This window comes from Carcharodon carcharias, chromosome 1 (assembly GCF_017639515.1).
Source record: "Carcharodon carcharias isolate sCarCar2 chromosome 1, sCarCar2.pri, whole genome shotgun sequence".
Classification (NCBI taxonomy): Eukaryota; Metazoa; Chordata; class Chondrichthyes; order Lamniformes; family Lamnidae; genus Carcharodon; species Carcharodon carcharias.
In genome coordinates this window covers 197,567,089-197,587,775 of record NC_054467.1, presented here as the reverse complement: position 1 = coordinate 197,587,775, position 20,687 = coordinate 197,567,089, and the positions used below count along the sequence as shown (strand labels likewise).

Below are 20,687 nucleotides of genomic sequence, written 5' to 3'. Positions count from 1 at the left end.
TTCAGCAGTTGACTGGTTGGAATTGCATTAACTAACATCATTAAGTATTTGTCTAATTGGGCAGAATTAGCTGAATTCAAAAACCTTGAATGTTTGACATTTCTGGGCTACAATTAGTCTCAAATATTAGCGATAAAATAGGCGCCTGATATTATGAGGTCTATTCCTGAAGGGATTAAACTTTTAGTTTACTGGTGTAATATTTTCTCACACTCCACCCTACAATTTCCTTACCCTTTTTGTTCCTTTGTCTCCTGAAAGTAGTAATTTATGTTCAAGCATGAGGGAAAATTTTCCACTACCAGCGAATGCCAGGAGCATATTTTAGGAACTTGCACAACCCCCAGGCCATTATGTCCCATGTGTCAGTTGACTGGTTAGAAAATAACCAGTGGAGGGGAGTACAAATTTTCTGTTGTGTAACCCTGGCATGTGCAAGCTGTGGTGAAACAAAACCGTCTCTCCTTTGGCTTCATGGGTGTCAACTACTTTCTGATACTTTACTCGAGGTCATTCTTGATCATTGAGTTTACACAATAGGCAGAATTTTGCTGTCGGCGAGCAGGGGGTGGGGCCCGCTCGCCGACGCGTAAAATGACACGGGATGATGTTGGGCGGAACCCCCAACGTCACCCCGTCCCTTTTAAATTTTTAGGAAGGTGGGGGTGCAGTAAAATCAGGCCATTGACAGGATCATTTAAACAACTAAAGGACCTGCCCGTCCAACCTTAAGGTTGGCGAGCAGGCCAGGAGCCCCAGCGGCAAATAGGAAAAACATGAAACCTCATCCACCGGCAGGATGAGGTTTCATGTAGGGATTTAAAAAGTTTAATAAAGTTATAGTATAAATTATGAACATGTCCCATCTCATGTGACATTATCACATGAGGAAGACATGTTAAGGAATTTTTTATTCTATTTTTAATCTTTTTCAAAGTGGAAGCGACCTCCCTGAGGCTGCACTTTGCCCCAGGAAGATGTGCACTCTTTCATGCAGATGCGCGAAAGAGCACACTCTCGCTTTTGGGGAATCTCCCCCCCGCCGCCCACACAGGAAGCGCATAGAGCTTCCCGCCGGACGTCACGCTGGCAGCAGGGCCCACTTCTCTGGCGGGGATCAGCTCCCCGCCCACCGGAGATTGCGTTGGGCCCGACAGGCAGAAAATTCTGCCCAATGAGTTCCAGTGAACTATTCAGGTGTGAAGACATCATAGCCAGTAACTATCCCATCCTGGCTTCATGTCCATACATACCCACTCTCAACAGAGATTGCCATGTAAAGATTGAGGCTGGGCAATCTTTTTATTTTCAGACCCTTCAATGAACCCAGGAGCCGTGAAAGCCCATTGTGACACCCTACTGGTAAAAGTGCAGACGAGGGATAAAAACTGGCATCCCCCTGTTCAAATTGGAAGCCCACCATACTGGGTGGTGCATTCTCCTTCTGAACCATCAGAGATGCTGTACCTGCATTTCATTGGAAATAGTTTCATTTGCATATCTTCGATATGTAAACTACAACTGTGACTCAGTAATCAAACAGAATTAGGTGTGGTTGTTTTGCATGGAAATACTGGTTGGACTGGTCTAAGACATTGAGTTTTATGCACCTGATCAACAGGGTAGATGTAATTTTATTCAGACGTAACTCAGCCAGTTGATTTGCTGGTGAAAATGTGACCTTATCTTTGTTTTTTTTCCTAGATAAAATGATGGATGGTGGGTGTGGATGGGTGTGTGGACTTGTAGCAAGTTTAGATAACATTTTTAAAAAATTTTAAATTTCTTTGTAAACTAAAGCCAAGTTCTTAAAAAAAAAATGCTTAGGAGCATATGTACAATATTTAACAAAAACAAAAATTGTCGCAAAAGCTCAGCAGGCCTGAAAACATCTGCGAGGAGAGAAACAGAGTTAACATTTCGAGTTGGTATGACCCATCTCCCCACAGATGCTGTCAGACCTGCTGAGATCTTCCAGCATTTTCTGTTTGTATTTCAAATTTCCAGCATCTGCAGTATTTTGTTTTAATCTTAGTGTACAATATTTATGTGTGCCTTTAATTTACCATTACAGGCCACTGATAGGACTTTCGTGGACAAGATAAACAGTAGTTTCAAAGGGAACCCGCACTTCAAAATAGATAGAAGTCACACTCCAGTATTTACAGTGATACATTATGCAGGAAAGGTAGGAATGTTGTGTTTTCTCTCATTTCTATGAAAAGACACCAACCGAAAATGTTGGTTAACTACTGTAATACTATTCCACTAATAGCAAAGAACACATTAGTATGATATGTATATTTTTTTTCTTAAAAGATGGTTCCACCAACAGAAATCAGGAGCTTTGTGTACTTTAAAAAGAAAATATTGATGAAAATTACATGCAGTCTAAGATGTGTTGAATGTCATGAGTGTAGTTCAACAATGCATCTGACCATCGTCATTTGGTGAGATTATGGTACTTAATCTGCCGCCACAGAAACAAGCCACTATAGCTTCAAATCCCAGCCCAAGTATATCACAATGTAATATTAATGAGGAAAATATGTCATACAATCTGCCAGGAACTCCTGAGAATTTTGGTATGTGGCATTGTTAGGACAGTGGATTATTAGAATGCAAAAACAAGTTTCAGCTATGCAAGCCAGCAGGAAGTTTATTTTTCATTTTTCTTTTTCTTTTGCTTGCCAGGGCCCTGTGAGCCTGCTAATGCTTCAGCAAGGTGTTAGTGTCATTCCTTTCCCTCCCCTCCCTCAGTGGGCAACAGAAATTCAGATCCATCCTGGATCTGTGCTACCAAGATTTTCCGAGACTAGGCCCTGTGCTATTAATATTTGTTGGTACATTTATGACATAAGTGAAATGAATGACAGAGAACCATCAGACATCCCTGATTGAGGAGATTACTTTATTTATAATAGTGCCTGTCACATCCTTGGAACTCCCCAAAGCATTTCACAGTCAAGTAATTATTTTTCAAGGGCGGTCACAGTTATTTTGCAAGCCGACAAGGCAACCAATTTCCATACAGCAAGGTCCAACTAACGGTAGGGAGTAAGTACCCAAGTGTTCTGCTTTTGTGTTGTTGGAGAAATCACTTCAAATAACATGAGGAGACAGTGAGATGGAACCTTGACCGAACGTCTTGTCCAAAAGGCAACATCTCTAAAGTAGCACTCCTCGAATGCTGCATTGAAGTGTTGGCCTAGATGCATGTGCTCATGTCCTTCTGCTCTGATGAGAATGCTGCCACTGAGCCAGGCTGATAATGAGAGAGGAGAGAGTACCAGCTTGTTTAGGATGGCAGATTGAATTGAGGGGAGAGGAGATAGAGTGCCAAAACAAATTCTGCAGGTTGGGGACGTGGGTGCCTCTGTGAAAGTGTGAGGAGTTGACTGCTTCTGGTCAAATGTTATCTTTCAAGCATCACCATTATAACAAATTGCCTGATCATTTGTCTCATTGCTGTTTGTTGACCTTTGCTGTGCACAAATTGAATGCCACAAAATTTCCAACTTTACAGCCGTGACTTCATTTCAGTAATGCTTCATTGACTTTGGAGCATTCTTGAGTCATGAAAGAACAAAGTTAAAGTTCCTTCATTTCTACGAACTGTACCCAAAAAGTGTAAAATACTTTGTGAATGTGTATTCTGCAAACAATTGTTACAAACCACTACCACAAAGACTACAGTGGTTCAAGAAGATGTCCCAATACCAGGCATCTAAGAATAGGCAGTGAATGCAGGCAGTTCAGCATCAGCCAAATCCTGAAAACATCTTTTGTTAAACAAAAAAATCATATTCCCACCCTTCCTGTTTGGGATAATGTTCCTTTTATGCTATCAAATGTTCTTCCAATTTGATATTTTTTGAGATATCTACAGTCATTAAATTGCTAATCTTGATTCCTGATCACGATTATCCTGTTAGATGTACTCAATGTACAATTGATTGAGTTTTTTGCTTCTGGTAGATTTTCTTTTCATGTTTACAGTGATTACATACGAACATACAAGAGGAGCAGGAGTAGGCCATTCAGCCCCTCGAGCCTGCTGCACCATTTGATAAGATCATGGCTGACCTGATTGTGGCCTCAACTCTGCTTTTTTGTCTACTCTGTATAACCTTTGACTCCCTTGTTAATAAGGAAGCTATTTATCTCAACCTTAACATTTTTCAATGACCCAGTCTCCATTGCCCCCTGGAGAAGAGAATTCTACATACTAATGACTGCCTGAGAGAAAAGAATTTCTCCTCATCTCTGCCTTAAATGGAAGACCCCTTATTTTTAAACTGTGTCCTCCAGTTCTAGTATCTCCCACAAGGGGAAACATTCTCGTGGCATCCACCCTGTCCAGTTCCCTCAGGACCTTGTATGTTTCGATAAGATCTGCTGTTGTTCTTCTAAACACCAATGGATACAAGCCTAACCTGTCATTACCTTTCCTCACAAGATAACCCTTTCATCCCTGAAGTTAGTAGAGTGAACCTTCTCTGAACTGCTAATGTAATGATATCCTGTACACAGTAATCCAGATGTGGCCTCACCAGCACACATGATAACTGACAAAACTTCCTACTTTTTTTATTCAATTTTCCTTGCAATAAACAGCAACATTCCATTTGCCTTTCTAATCATTTGCTGTACCTGCGTACTAACTTTTTGTGATTCATGTACCAAGACATCCGGATCCTTCTGTACCGCAGAGTCCTGCAATCTCTATTTAAATAATATATTGCTTTTCTATTCCTGCCAAAATGGACGAATTCACATTTTCCCACATTATACTTCATCTACCTAATTTTTGCCCACTCGTTTAACCTATCTATAACCCTTTGCAAATTCCTTATGTTCTTTTCACCTTAGTCTCCTACCTATCTTTGTGTCTTCAGCAAATTTAGCAACCAATTATTCTGTCCCTTCATCCAAGCAATTAATATAGATTGTAAACAATTGAGACCCTAGCACTGATCCCTGTGGCACCCCGCTAGTTACAGCTTGCCAATCTAAAAAAAAAACATTTATCCCTACTACTTGTTTCCTGTTAGCTAACCAGTCCTTTATCCATGCTAAAATGTCACCCCTACACCGTGAGCTCTTATTTTGTGTAGTAACCTTTGGTGTGGAACCTTATCAAATGTCTTTTGGAAATCCAAGTACACCACATCTACAGGCTCCCCCCATCTCAGCCAAGGTATTTCTGAACAATTTTAACGGCGAGTGGCAATATCTTTATAATCAATTCAAAAACTAAATTGTCATGACTGTCACTGCAAATCATTTGCAGATTTCCATGTTGTATGCTATCATATTCCATTGCACTTCAGTTAAAATTTTGCCTTCTCATTTTTCTTTCAAGTTTGGAAAGTTTATTGTCTTTTGTATTTGAGGATATTTTGTTTTTTTTAATTCATATCTGCGACAAAGGGAGTAAGATTGTGAGTAAATAATGGACCCTGAAGAAACAGTTAACTAATTTTTTCCCCTTATTCTGTCATTTTTAAGAGGTGTAGGGAAATCCATTTTGGAATCAAGTAATTTTTTTTAAATGATCAGATTTATTCAGTACTTTTATGCCTAATTTTGTTTCTAAATGTAATAATAAATGATATTGCCTACACAGGTCCAATATAATGCATCTGGGTTTCTGGAGAAAAACAGAGACACAATCCCAGCAAGTATCCGAGGGTTGTTCATTAATAGTATAACTCCACTGCTAAGTATACTTTTTGCAGGTAAATATTAAGACGAGCATTTTACACCAAGCTCTGTAGGGAAATGCATTGGCCAGTGTTGCTTCAATAAAGCAGTTTGAAGTTGTGTCTTTCTCTGTACTGGATGTTAGAAACTTGCAACAATCAGAATGATATTTCATAACCAAAACAAACCTATGTTTTGATGAATGCAAACCAATGACTTGCATTCGTATAATGCTTTTTATGTATAAAATCATCCCCCACGCATAATCAGAACAATGAATGTGCAGGCAAAGAAAGAGATATCAGAATCACAGAATCTCTCAGTGCAGGAGAGGCCCTTAGGCCCATCGAACCTGCACCGACACGTGAGAAACACCTGACCTACCTACCTAATCCCATTTACCAGCACTTGGCCCACAGCCTTGAATGTTATGATGTGCCAAGTGCTCATCCGGGTACTTTTTATAGGTTGTGAGGCAACCCGCCTTCATCACCCTCCCAGGCAGCGCATTCCAGACAGTCACCACCCTCTGGGTAAAAAAATTTTTCCTCACATCCTCCTAAACCTCCTGCCCCTCATCTTGAACTTATGTCCCCTCGTGACTGACCCTTCAACTAAGGGGAACAGCTGCTCCCTATCCACCCTGTCCATGCCCCTCATAATCTTGTGCACAAGGTGTCATTAAATGCTTGAAGGCCTAGATAGCTAAATGCATGGGCACTGTTGGTGGGGAAGATTGAGTGGGGATGCACAAGAGGCCATGGTTAGACATTTACAGAGTTCTCAGGGTTATAAAATCATAGAATGTTTACAGCAAGGAGGCCATTTCCCTAGGGTATCCATGCTGGTTCTCTGGAAGAGCAATTTAGCCAGTTCCTTTCCCCTGCTCTTTGCCTGTAGCCCTGCAAATTTTTCCCTTCAGGTGCTTAGCCAATTCCCATTTGAAAGCAATTATTAAACCTGTCTCTACCACACACTCAGGCAATGTATTCTGGAATGTAACCATTCGCAGAATAAAATATTTTGCCTCATGTCTCTGTTGGTCTTTTGCTAATCACCTTAAATTGGTGCCCTCTGGCTCTCAACCTTCTGCCAATGGGAACAGTTTCTCTCCATCTAGTGTGTCTAGAGCCCTCTTAATTTGAGCACCTTTATTAAATCTCCTCTCAACTTTCTCTTCTCCAAGAACAACCCTAGTTTCTCCAATCTATCCATGTAACTGAAGTTCCTCATTCTTGAAACCATTCTTGTAAATCCTTTCTGCACCTTCTCTAAAGCAATCATATCCTTCCTAAAATGTGGTGTCCAGAATTGGATGTGGTACTCCAGTTGAGACCAACCCAGTGGTATATAAATATTCATCATAACTTCTGTGCTTATCGACTCTATGCCTCTATTTATAAACCCCAGGTTGCTGTATACCTGTTTAACCTCTTTCCCAACCTACCCTGCCACCTTCACTGATTTGTGCACATATACACCTAGGCCTCTCTGTTCCTGCACCCCCATTAAAATTGTATCCTTTATTTTATATTGCTTCTTCTCATTCTTCCTACCAAAATGTATCACCTCACATTGCTGTACATTAAATTCCACCTGCCATGAGTCCGCCCATTCCACAAGCCTGTCTGGCCTCTTGAAGTACCTTAGTATCTTCCTCACAGTTCATAATATTGCCAGTTATGTGTCATCTGCAAATTTTTTAATTGTGTCCTGTATGCCAAGTCAAATCATTAATATATGACAGGAAAAGCAATGGTCCTAATACTGACCCCTGGGGTACCCCACTTATAACTTTCTTCAGTCTGTGAGACAAACATTCACCATTATTGGTCAACTATGTATCCATGCTGCCACTGTCTATAATGTGGCACATTATCAAACATCTTTTAGAAGTCCATGTATGCCACATCAGCCCTCTCTGTTACCTCATCTAAAAACTCAGTCAAGTTAATTAAGCAAGATTTAACAAGTCCATGCTGGTTTTCCTTAATTAATCCATGCTACTGTTAATTTCCTCCCAAATTATTTTTTCTTAAAGTTTTCCCACCACCAGGATTAAACTGACTGGGCTGTAGTTTATTGGTCTATTTTTGCTCCCTTTTTTGAACAGGGGTATAACATTTGCAATTCTCCAATCCTCTGGCACCACTCCTGTATCTAAGAAGGATTGGAAGATTATAGCCAGCACTTTGCAGCATTGGAACTAGTGAAACCATGAAGGGATTTAAAAATTAGGATGAGAATTTAGACACTAGAATCAGAAGCACTATCTCAGGATTTGTAGATGACACCAAACTGGGTGGTATAGTTAATACAAAGGAAGGCAAAGGACAGGAAGACATTGGTAAACTTGCAGAATGAGCATGTGATTGGGAAATGAATTTCAATATAGGTAAGAGTGAGGTAGAGCATTTTTGTTGGAAGAATGTGGAGGCCACATACTGCACAGCAACAGGAGTCTGGATGGGGTAGAGGAGAACAGAGGGTTCTGGGGGGACAGATATGCAAATCACTAAAAGTAGCAGCACAGGTTAATAAAGTTTTTTTTTAAAAAAAACAAGCGCTGGGGCTGTTTGATACAGCAGTTGCAGAGAAAAATGTTTCCACCTTTTGGGAGAAGTCCCTAAACTAGAGGTCATAAATCTAAGATGGTCACTAATAAATCCAATTTGGAATTTGGGAGAAACTTCTTTACCCAAAGAGTGGCAAGAATGTGGAACGTGCTACCACAAAGAGTATTTAAGGCAAATGGAATTGATGCATTTAAGGGAAAGCTGGATAAGCACATGAGGGAGAAAGGGTTGGAAGAATGCGATGATAGTGAAGTAGGGTGGAAGGAACCCCACATGGGACATAAACACTGCATAGCAGGTGGACCAAATGACCTCTTTCTGTGCTGCACACTCAGTGTAAGGCGATGTAAGTTTGAGGCTTTAATGGATCATGAGCCATCCTGGAGCAACTGGCACATGACAAGCCATGGGCAGCAGACTTTTGAACCAGCTGAAGTTTATGGAGAATAAAGAATGGAAGGCCAGCCAGAAGAACATTGGAATAGCTGAATCTGGGTGCCCCTGTGACATACCTGCACAGAAATGTGATGAAATAGAAGAACTTCGGCACAGCTCTGCAGAAGGGGCCATGGAGGTTTGATTTTCCCCAACCTGCTGAGGTACCAATTGGGGCATGCTGTGAGTGGGCAGATCTTTGTGTCAGAGTTGTTGAGAAGGAGATTTCAGAATGTGCCAGGAAAGAAGAAAAACGGGAAGAGAGGGCGAATCCGAACATGGATTATCCTGGGAAATAAATTAAATAACACTACATTTTTGTGCATGAATATGTATATTAATGTAATTTTTTTTTCCACTTAATCTGATGACACTGACACAATATTTTTTATTTTTAGCTACTGTCTCAAGGACAGGAACCTTAATGGCCCAGCAAAGACCAAGAGTAAGTTATTTTGAGACTTTTTTTATCGAATAGCAAAGGAGTTACTCATTTTACAGCAAACTTAATATTTAATGAATCAAGAATAAAATCTGATATTTTTAGCTTGATTTTATTTATTTAGAGTTCTTTTTAAACTGTAATGCCTTTTGAAAATTTGAAATAATTGTAATAAATCACACTGAACCTGATGCCCTCTACACCCAAACTCCTGAAGTCTGCACCCCATGAGCAAAGTTTCATGCCAGGAGTGTTAATTTGTCAAATGTACGATTTTAAAGTAATTAATTCTGAATAGTGTGGATTCGTTTAAAGCCATTTAATCTGAAATTCCAAGACGGGTGGATAATGCTGCCTGAAGTAGAAGGCAATTTATTTAACCTGTAAATGTGGTGCTATTTCTCTTAAAGTTGAGATCAGTTGCATTTAAAAGTGGCAAAAATGTTGCTATATTTTTCTTAGCATGTTCCAGGAATCAATCCTTTTCTGTCTTACAACAGTTTTTGGCCTAGGGTACCACCGACTGCTCTCACTTTTTTCTGTGGGCCTCACGTGTAAATGGGAGATGTACCAGAATCACAAAGGGCTCCACTCCATTCAAGTGCAGTTGGTATGTGTGTCCAAAATATCCTGTTGGTGAATGCGCATTATCCTGGCAGCGGCTTTCATCCTGAGGTAGTCAGCTATTTCCAGCATCTTCAGATCACCAGGAAGAGCCAGGTGCTAGCACTGGAGATGAGTTATACCTTATACACACATGGCTTGTGACTGACCTCTACCACCTGACTGCAAGAGGGCAACATGCGTACAGTGAGAGCTTTGCTGCCAGGAGCATTATGGAGCAGACCATCAGCATCCCGGGCAATGGCTCTGCTGCCTGGAAACCTTTGTGGGGGAGCCCTACAATACTGAGTGGAGAGTGTCTCCAAACTCACTCTAAACACAGCCTCACAATTATGAAGTCACAGCCTATCCTATCAGGCATATGAGGCCACCTCAGGAAGCAGAGGAGGTGAGCAAGGAACATAAGAAATAGGAGCAGGAGTAGGTCATTCGGCCCCTCAATCCTTCTGCACCATTCAGTAAGATCATGGCTGATCTGCCCCAGGCCTCAGTTCCTCTTCCGTGTCATGAAGCAACCCGTGTCCAAGTGCAGCAAGACCTGGACAATATCCAGGCTTGGGCTGACAAGTAGCAAGTAACATTCGTGCCACACAAGTGCCAGGCAATGACCATCTCCAACAAGAGAGAATCCAACCATCACCCCTTGATGTTCAATGGCATTACCATCACTGAATCCCCCACTATCAACATCCTGGGGGTTACCATTGACCAGAAACTGAACTAGGCTAGCTATATAAATACTGTGGCTTCAAGTGCAGGTCAGAGGCTAGGAATCCTGCGACAAGTAACTCATCACCTGACTCCCCAAAGCCTGTCCACCATCTACAAGGCACAAGACAGGAGTGTGGTGGAATACTCTCCACTTACCCGAGTACAGCTCCCACAACACCCAAGAAGCTTGACAACGTCCAGGACAAAGCAGCCCGCTTGACTGGCACTACATCCACAAACATTCCCACCCTCCACCACCAACGCACAGCAGTAGCAGTGTGTACTATCTCCAAGATGCACTGCAGGAATTCGCCAAGGCTCCTTAGACAGCACCTTCCAAATCTACGACCACCATCATCTAGAAGGACAATGGCAGCAGGTAGATGGGAACACCACCACCTGGAAGTTCCCCGCCAAGTCACCATCCTGACTTGGAAATATATCACCGTTCCTTCACTGTCGCTGGGTCAAAATCCTGGAACTCCCTTCCTAACAGCACTGTGGGTATACCTACACCACATGGACTGCAGCGGTTCAAGCAGGCAGCTCACCACCACCTTCTGAAGGGCAACCAGGGATGGGCAATAAATGCTGGCCCAGCCAGTGAAGCCCACATCCCCTGAATGAATTTTTTAATAAAGCTCCTCATAGCCCTCAACTCCCCAATATTTCAACAATCTTATCTGCCTCCTCTTTAAATACTTTCAGTGATCTTGCCTCCACAACTCTCTGGGTTAGAGAATTCCAGACATTCACTACCCTCTGAGAGAAGAAATTCCTTCGCATCTCAGTTTTAAATGAGTGTCTCCTTATTCTCTAACTTTGTCCCCTAGTTTGAGATCCCCTCACTAGTGGAAACATCTTCTCAACATCTGCACTGTCAAGCTCCCTCAGAGCCTTGTACGTTTCAATAAGGTCACCCCTCGTTCTTCTAAACTCCAATGAATAAAGGCCTAACCTGTTTAGCTGTTCTTGATAAGCCAACATCTTCATCCCAGGTATCAGCCTAGTGAATTTCTTTTGAACTGCCTCCAATGCCAGTATATTCTTTCTTAAATAGGAAGCATTTATGACCTTTCACTCCAGATGGCTGCCAATGAGGGCCCACTGAGACTCAGTTCCGTTAGGACATCACCAGTGCTGCACTATTCCCCTCCTTTCTATCCATTTGATGGGCAATAAAAGCCACTAACAAAGAAACATTCCATAACAACTTTATTCAACACATCCAATAATAACAAAAATAAACTCTTCAACCTTGTTCACCCCTCTTATTGCCTGCCTTGTGTGTGCCTTTTCCTGGCCTAGTGCTCCAGTACAGTCCTACTCCAGGAGCTGCAGTATAGATGGTGGAAGGCTGCTTATTTTCAGAGGAAGAGACTGCAGGTGGCCTTGCAGGACAACCATGAGCAGCTTTGGGCTTTGAGGACCAGGTTTGGACTGCAACAGCTCGACGTGGGTGGCAGCAGTCTGGGCTGGCTGGCTGAAAGACAACAGCAAGGGCACTGCTGGAGTGACAGTGGTGGGAACACAGCATTGTAATCCTGACAGAACAGTGGGTTTATACTGGAGTTGAACATCAATCCTAGGAACCTGCTGAAGGAAAGATTGCTGGATCACTGAGAGTCTGCATGCCCCTTTGAACACTAATACCCGCAGTTACGATATCAGCAGTCAGAGTCTGCAATGCAACAAGCATAGATGTCATGACTTCTGTCTCAGCTTCCACTGTAGCACTGAGACACTGGGAGGCTTCCACCTGTGCTACATTAGAAGTTGAGGCTTCGGCCACCTGACACTGAATCATGGGTAGATCTGCATGTATTATCATGGAGTTAGCCCTCATTTCCACACTGGGAAGAATTAATTCCAGGCTCTGCAATGCCATTTGCCATGTTGAAGCCCAACTCCTTCATGTTTTTAGACCATGACAACAGTCTAGCTGGACTGCTATTGTGTCAAGCCTCTATTTATACATGCCTGTCAGCATTCTTCTGTATGCCTCCCCATTGACAGCCTCATCTGACTCCCCTGTAGCAGAAGTCATCTGTGACTCCGACCTCCAAGGAACTGGCACACAAACTACCCTCTCTCCCTGGCCTGGCTGCAGCCACTCATGTCCAGTAACTCACCACATGCAACTACCCTCTAATTTCCATACAGTGCCACCACCTGAGCTGGTGGATGTGAGTATCAGATCAATTGACAGTGCCTTCTCATTGAAGATGTGGTACAATTCTCATGCTTCCTCCATGAGCCTGCAGAGACTGGTCAGGTGGAAATACTTGGATAATACTTCAGAAAGGAGAAATTCAGAAGGAGAGGGTCGAGGTGAGGGAAAGGAGATCAGATGAAAAGCACCCAATCCAAGGCCAGACTATCTGCAACTTGTACTTCATGCTAGACAGCAGGATGAGGGTGAGGTGGGATTTGAGAAGGGCCTTAAGGCCGGAATATACCATCATTCTGAAGAAACAGTCTCAGTGACAGCTGGCCAGATTATGCTGAGCATAGTCCCCTTCAGCTGGCTTATGTGATGCAGGCATGCCTGTCCCCCTCCAGTCATGTGGAATTGTGGTTACGGATCACTTTGTCCTGCAAGAGAGAGACAGACAAATGTCAGTGAGTGTGTTGCAATGTTGCTTGGTTGATATGCTTGTCATAGCTGAATAGCTGGAGGATGTGTAAGTTATAGATGGTGGTTGTGAGGATGTCAGCATTGGAAGGTGTGAGGGTGAGGTGGTGCATCTGAATGTTAGCCCCTAGCAGTGAGGACTCAGGCCTGTTGCTGGATGAGCAGTGTGGGTGTAGTGCATTAAACCATAAGATGTAGGAGCAGAACAAGGCCTTTGGCCCATCGAGCCTGCTCTGCCATTCAATGAGATCCTGTGATCTGATAATCCTCAACTCCACTTTCCTGCCTTTTCCCCATAACCCTTGATTCCCTTACCGATTAAAAATTTGTCTATCTCAGCCTTGAATATACTTAATGATCCAGCCTCTACAGCCCTCTGCAATAAAGAATTCCACAGATTCATTACCCTGAGAGAAGAAATTCCTTCTCATCTCTGCTTTAAATGGATGCCCCCCCAACCTTTTACTGTGAAATTATGCCCTCCGGGCCTGGCCTCTCCCACAAGGGGAAACAGTCTCTCAGCATCCACCCTGTCAAGCCCCCTAAGAATTTTATATGTTTCAATAGGTCACCTCTCATTCTTCTAAACTCCAATGAGTACAGGCCCAACCAACTCAACCTCTCCTCATAAGAAAATCCCTCCATACCCGGGATCAACCTAGTGAACCTTTTCTGGACTACCTCCAACGCCAGTATATCTTTCCTTAGATAAGGGGATCAAAATTGTTCACAGTATTCTAGGTGTGGCCCAACTAGTGGGCAGTGTGCAGGCTTGTTGATGTGATGGGCAGGAGATATCCTTTGAAGATGCATTCACTGACCTTGGTCACCCACAAGGCCATTGAACTTTTTCTTTTTCAGCTATCAGTTCCTGAGGGCCAGACTTTTGTGAGTTGACCTCCCAAATCATCTACTCCCATTTCCTTCTCAGTGTTCCTTGAGGGCCTCCTGAACCTGTGGAAACATGGTCTCTGCTCCAGTCGACCTCCCTGATTAAGGGCACTGCATCCTAGAACCTGAGGAACACTCTCTCGCCTGGTGCTCCATTGACTGTCCTTCTCTTTGAAGCCATTTGCACTTCAGACAGTTGGCGGTAGTTTCTGTGTAAGGAGTGCAGCTCCCCTTTGAGGGGCAGGCTAACTGAAACTCATGCTAACCAAGCCTGGGGCTGCAGCCACTGTTGATTGCTCAGGCAGCCAGTAGCATAGTTTGCGCTCAGCTGAATGCTGCAATCATTTAAATGAGGAGGCAGCACAAAGTTTGCATGCTGCCTGCCTCAACAGGACCGGCCATGGGCTAACTGTTAATTGTGCTACCCATCCCTGAAATCGGGAATTATCCAGTTTTTAGCCCATGAATCCTACATGTTTTCAAGGGTAGGCATTCGAACCATATTGGTCATTTTAAAGGTAATTAGTCCTGCATTGAAGTGTAGAGCTCCACTTCGTTTTTGGGTGTTTCAGATGTGTGCTGTGTAGAAAGGAGGAGCGGAAACTATTTGTACAGGGCTGGTGATGCAATTTAGGGCAGATCTGTTAGCTGCTCTCTACTTGAGTTACACTCCTTACTGCAGTATTAAATTGTGGAAAGAGGAATCATATGAACAAAATGAGAGTGAACAAGGACATAGAGAAAAGAATATGAAAAAGTCAGTTTAAAAGTCTGAATTGACAAAATCAAAAACCAAGACCTTAAATCAAGTGGAGGAAAGTGTGAAAAATACAAGAGCTTGCACTTCACAAGAAAGACTTGCAATGATATAGTGGCTTTCACAACCTCAGGATGTCTAAGTGCTTTACAGTCAGCGAACTACTTTTGAACTTTCTTCAGTTGTAGGAATATTTATATAGTGCTTTTAAATTGTTATGACCGATGCAGTTGGTAAAGCGGAGTTATTTAAAAACCCCAGAGGGAAACTTTAAACAACTGTCATAACCTATAATTTTAAGTGTTATGTTTGAGATGCGACTCTAAATTCAGGAATCAGACCACCAGTTTTTGAGGCTTTACAGTAAACTAATTGAAGCAATTTATCAATTTACACAGGTTAAAATATATATACAAAATTATTGCTTCAAATTACTACTATCATAATTTTTAACACATCCCCCAAGCCAATCTCCATTAAAGCAACAGCAACCCATAGGCCTAACTAGACACCAGGTGAAGTATTTTCACCTTATGAATTCAAAATGAGGCTCTTTGCACTTTGGAGCCAGTTGGAGGCTTGCAGCTGCCTTTTGATCTTACATTGCCTCTGCTCTGCACACCCGAAAACTGCTGAAGTTATACCGACTGCCACTGATTAAATTCAAATTCTCATTGTCTCACCAGCCTCTTTGAACTTCACCTTTAAACAACGAACCCCTTTCATAATACCAATTTTATTAGTAATATAAACATATTGCTTGGTAGTTGCTAGAAAGGCGTCAGTTTTCACCCCACTTCTTGAATGCTGTATTCAAAAAATGCAAATACACGCTATCCCTCTTCCATATCGAAATTAGTACCCAGCAAAGCACCCAGACTAGCTGACTTTAATCCAATTAAGACACGTCCAAAGACTAAAGATCTATTTTAAAAGAAAAATATCTTCCGCATTATTATATACATTAGTAGCTTCATGACATAAATATATAAAACTTCCTAAGATCCTTAGAGAAAGAAAAGCTAAAGCTAGTAAAATAAAGGAGCAGATAAGCCATAGTGCTAAATTTGGGCAATAGTTTGATTGGAAAAATGCATCCTAAGGTGGCTATTAAAGGTGGTGAGGGAGATGATTGAAGGGTTCAGGAAGGAGAATTATAGAGAAGAAGGCCATCATGTGAAGGCTGTGCAGCCAGTTAGCATTTCTTGCATTACAACAGTGACTACACTTCAAACAGTACTTTATTGGATGTAAAGCACTTTGAGATGTTCTGAGTAATGCCCCTGCTAAACTGTAGGAGTGCGAGGCCATTCAGCAGCCTGGAAGGTACTGTGATGATCCTTCCCAGGGAAGGGTTGGTTGTAGGATCTGCTGGCAACCAAGAGGGAAAAAAAAGATGTTGGTACGGACATGAATTATCCCAATCCTGGAGATAAAGAAATCCATTAACTCTTTGCACTTGGCTTTAGAGGTGAGGATGGGAAAAGTGAAAAAAAGTTTCTGGGGAAAAATCCAGAGAATGAGAAAAGCTGACAGGAAGATCACGTGATTAAATACCGCGTGCATGCAGCTGCACAAAAAACATTAAAGGGACCATGCACTGAAAAAAAAACCGGCCGTGCACAACAATTAAATTTTAAAGGACACATTTGCCCTGAGGTTTGAAAGGCGCAGCATAAATGCAAGTCTTTTCTTTTACATTTTAATGTCAGGGGCAGGGACTGGATGAAAGCTTTAATGGCCAGAGTTGGAGGACCAAAGAGTATAGCGGGGTAGGGGGGAGCAGTGAAGGGAGATGATGGAGATTACCGAATTAGGCTGGGGTGACACCATGGATTGGTTTGAAAACAGTCCTTCCAGGGACATAAAACCAATGTAGGGCATTGAGGAAAGGAGTAATGGATAATCTGGACTTGATAGGACACAAGCAGGTGAGTTTTGAACAAGATGCAGTTTACAATGGCTAGGAAGAAGGAAAAGACATTGGAAAAACTGAATCTAGAGATTACAGAGCCTTGGTAAGGCTTCCATGGTAGGATGGGTGAAGCAGGAGACAAGGTTGGGTGATATTGCAGTGATGGAAGTTGGCAGTCTGCAGAATAGATGGGAGTTGAAGCACCACAGTGCATCAGACCGGATGTCTCAAAGTTTTGCAGAGTCTCCTTGATTGAAACCACAGCATTTAAGTCTGGATGAGTTGTGGTACAGCATCATACAAAGTTCTAGTTTAACCATTTGGAGAGATTTGAAGAACTCTGGTACCTGTCAATTTAACTTGTAATTTTGATAATTTCAATGATCTTGAGATGTGAGAAACCCTGGCAAGGTAACGTCAACCAGGTAGTGTTGGCCTGAAGTCATATGGATGCCAGACCAGATAGGGATGGGCCAGTTCCTTTCCAGAGAACCAAGCTTTTATGGCCAGCAGTTTTCTGGGCCAATAGGACGGAATTTGAACTAACCCCTGGTCTTTGGGTTACTACTCCAGTAACATCATAACTAGGGTGTCAACTTGCAGATTTCATCACATGGCCTGCCAACTCCACTAGCCTACCCCATACTCTCCCAATTGCCCAGCCAACATATCTATCAACCCCAAATAGAGATGTATCATTCCTAAGCCAATTTGGAAGTGAATGATTCTTCTCATCCATTTGAATGATGAACTGCTTTTTTTTGGATCTCTAACATTTTATTATAACTAATAAATGGAAGTGGTTAAAGATTGTTGGGGGGGAAAAATAATTCCTCTATAATTTTTCTCCTGGGTTACTCATAACAGTGTCCTGGAGATTAATCTTTAATTCCTAAAGACACCAGGATAATCCAGGAGATCTGATAATCCAAAATACAGTACCTATATGTTGTCCTGTGTGTTAGTTTGTAGAACAACTATTACTTTTGGTTGATATTCTACATAATTTATTTAACATGCTGGACTGGGATATTTTCCACTTCACTGGCCCTGGTACACATTAGAAAATTGTACTCCTCAGCCCAAGAGTATTTTTCTCCGTTAATATTAGTGCACAAAAATCTTGAGTTGAAAATGCAGGCATTTCTCTGACCGCAGGTGTCATGGTGGGCGTGAGTGGTCAGTATGGCAAGAAGGCCAAAAATCGGTTTCACTCTGTTGTGAAACCAGTTTGTAATCCTCTGCTCCACCCGTCAATGGCGAGCTGCATTTCCCAGCGGCACATGCTGGGAACCTAATTTCAATCGTTTAGCATCTCATTATAAGCCCTGCTCACCAGAATCATCCCCCTATGCATAGTTGCCGCCAATGTTTTTCACAACTGTACGTAAGTGACGTGCACCTGGCGAGCTGCACTTTGCTCGGGACTTTGAGGTTTGTTTGCCTACCTTGCTTCGGGCAGCATTGCAGTCATCAGTGTCAGGCTTCGCAGGCAGCACCACATCACTTTTAGGGGGGCTCGCAGCCAGGTCTCTACCTACCAGACCAGCCATAAGACTGGGGTTGGCTTTTCAATGGCTCCGGGGCTAGGGCTTGCTTGGGGAAGGGGGAGAACTGGCCTCAGGCAAGGGAAGAGGCTGCAGGGCAAGGACTGTACCGGGGAAAGTGGGGCATCCCAGGGTGTGTGTGTGTGGGGGCACATGTTGATCTGTGCAAGTGGCCTTAAGATGGTGAGGGCTGAGGAGGCAGTCTCTAGAGGAGATGAGGCCAGATGGAGATGTGAGGGCGTGTGTGAGAGAGTGAATGGTGATGTCCCTTGAGCTGGCAGTGAGTGAGATGTCAGTGAATGTGTGATGGCGTTGAGTGTGTGAGTTTAGAGAGATGGGATGGTTGGCGTACCCTGGCGACACGGATGAGATTATTCATCCTTTTTCCTCACTGGATGGCCAACCTCTTCTGTGCAGTGGTGGCACTGACCACCATTACCATCATGTCCTGAGCCGAAGTGGTGAGATTGCTGGGCCCCCTGAAGCCAGAGCAGGGGTGGAGGGACTTCACTGTGGGTCTCCAAAAGGAATTCCAGTGAGCTCTTCTTGACTTTAAGGGCCATGTCTTCACTGGAGCAGTCCTGGACTGCACGTATTGAGAACCGTGTGCATGGCTGCAGTTTAGAAATGGCACCTGAGTGAGGAAGTGATGAGGTAACAGCGTGGCGGGCGATTCAGAAGCTGTCTGCCAGCGAGACGGCATGTTTCCCGTGACTGCATAATTAATGAGGTGGGAAAGGGACAATATGATTTGAAAAGCCACCATTGCGGCTGGCGGGTAAAACTCTTTTCACGTCTGCTATTGCACTTTGTGCAAATCTGGGATGATTCCTCCCGCAGAATTCACAGTTTGTGCTGTTGGGCACATTGGAGTGTCTGAGCAGAAAATTTTCCCTTTTAAAGGTTTAATTTTTTACCTTGTTAGAGCACAAGCTAATATTTTCTGCATTTCCCTGATCTTCGGTAACTATACTCACAAATAATATTCATTCTTGGATATCTTTGTTGCTTTGCCTGTTTGGATCAATAAAATTATTACAATGATACTTCATCATATTTCAGTACAATTACTAAGAAATGCTTAGAAATTTTTAATACTTAATATTTACATTATTTGCTTGCTTTGTTTTTCTAGTTGGTACAGAGAACAGAAGACAACTTTAATAGCACCAGGAAGCAGTCTGTTGGAGCACAGTTCAGAGTATGTATCTATGTTTAATTCTATTTATTAGTTACCACGGTTACCAAAAGTACGTTTTATAAATCTTTTTGAACTCTTAATCATCGAGAGGAAGCAGATCAGGATACTGATTTATTACACAATTGTCCACAGGAAACGTCAGGCTAAGTTTGTAGCGTGTTTTTCTTTGATACAAGCTTATTTATGTCAACATACACCCCTCTAAAGCAGGAAAAGTCCTAGAATATTGATTATGTTGATCTAAAGGGTAATTATTGTTTTCCGATTGGCATATCTGAAAAGATTATCACAGCCCAAGCTAACTAAAGATGCAACTTGAACAATGGAATTTTGCAGTGCAGTGATTAAAAAAAAAAGCTTTGTTTATAAGCTCTCTTGAAAGTTGAGACTTTCCATTGAATGTGAGAAATATGTGCCTCCATGAAGTATGTCTCAAATTTTCACTGAAATGTGCAGTGCAGATTGAGCAATAATGTGGCTAATCACTAATTAAGCCAATGGTTTCACTTTGAAGAGGCCAGTTTTTAAACACACAAACAGCTTTTAATGCGACCACTTCAAAATCATAAGTGGTTACAGCTCAGACTGAGGCCATTCAGCCTGTCGAGCACTGATCTAGCTCTCTGCAAGAGCAGTTTAGCTATCCCCATGCCCCTGCCCTTTCCCTTCAGTTGCTTTCTAATTCCCTTTTGAAAGCTACGATTGAAACTGCCTCCATCACACACTCGAGTAGTGGATTCCAGATCGTAACCATATGCCATGTATATTTTTAAAAAAAGCTTTTTCTTGGGTCGCCTTTGATTCTTTTCCCAATCAATTTAAACTTGTGTCACCTGGTTCTCAACCCTTCTGTCATGACTATAATTTTGGCACAGACACGGACTGTTTATGATCCTTACAATTCCATCAAGGTTCCACTTGACTCATGGACATTTCACAACTCCTGTTCCACCATTCTGACATTGGAAGAGAATACTAAGTTTTCAGGCCCATTTTTGGTGTTCAATGCGTGTTCTACTTTTTCTTTCTCTCTGTGTCTCACTTATTAATAAAACTGATATTTGCAATCTATGGGAAAATATTTGCAGACATTGTTAGTTAATGTGAGTTCACATTTTACTGGACTGAATTCCATTTGCCACTTTTCTGCCCAGCTGACTAGTCCATTAATATTTTCCTCCACTCTATAGTTTTCTTCCTCACTACAACCACATGACCAATTTTTGCCTCATCTGCAGCTTCTTAAA

At 42.4% G+C, this 20,687-nt stretch overlaps 1 protein-coding gene across 1 annotated transcript in view; it reads left to right on the top strand.

The window, feature by feature from the left end:
• The window catches only part of LOC121283382 (myosin-IIIb), a 167,815-nt gene that overhangs the window by 97,620 nt on the left and 49,508 nt on the right, over positions 1 to 20,687 (top strand). The window contains exons 14-17 of the mRNA XM_041197943.1: positions 2,075 to 2,188; positions 5,630 to 5,741; positions 9,116 to 9,162; positions 19,375 to 19,440. Coding sequence (XP_041053877.1) covers positions 2,075 to 2,188; positions 5,630 to 5,741; positions 9,116 to 9,162; positions 19,375 to 19,440 — 339 coding nt within the window. The remainder of the gene's footprint in view (positions 1 to 2,074; positions 2,189 to 5,629; positions 5,742 to 9,115; positions 9,163 to 19,374; positions 19,441 to 20,687) is intronic.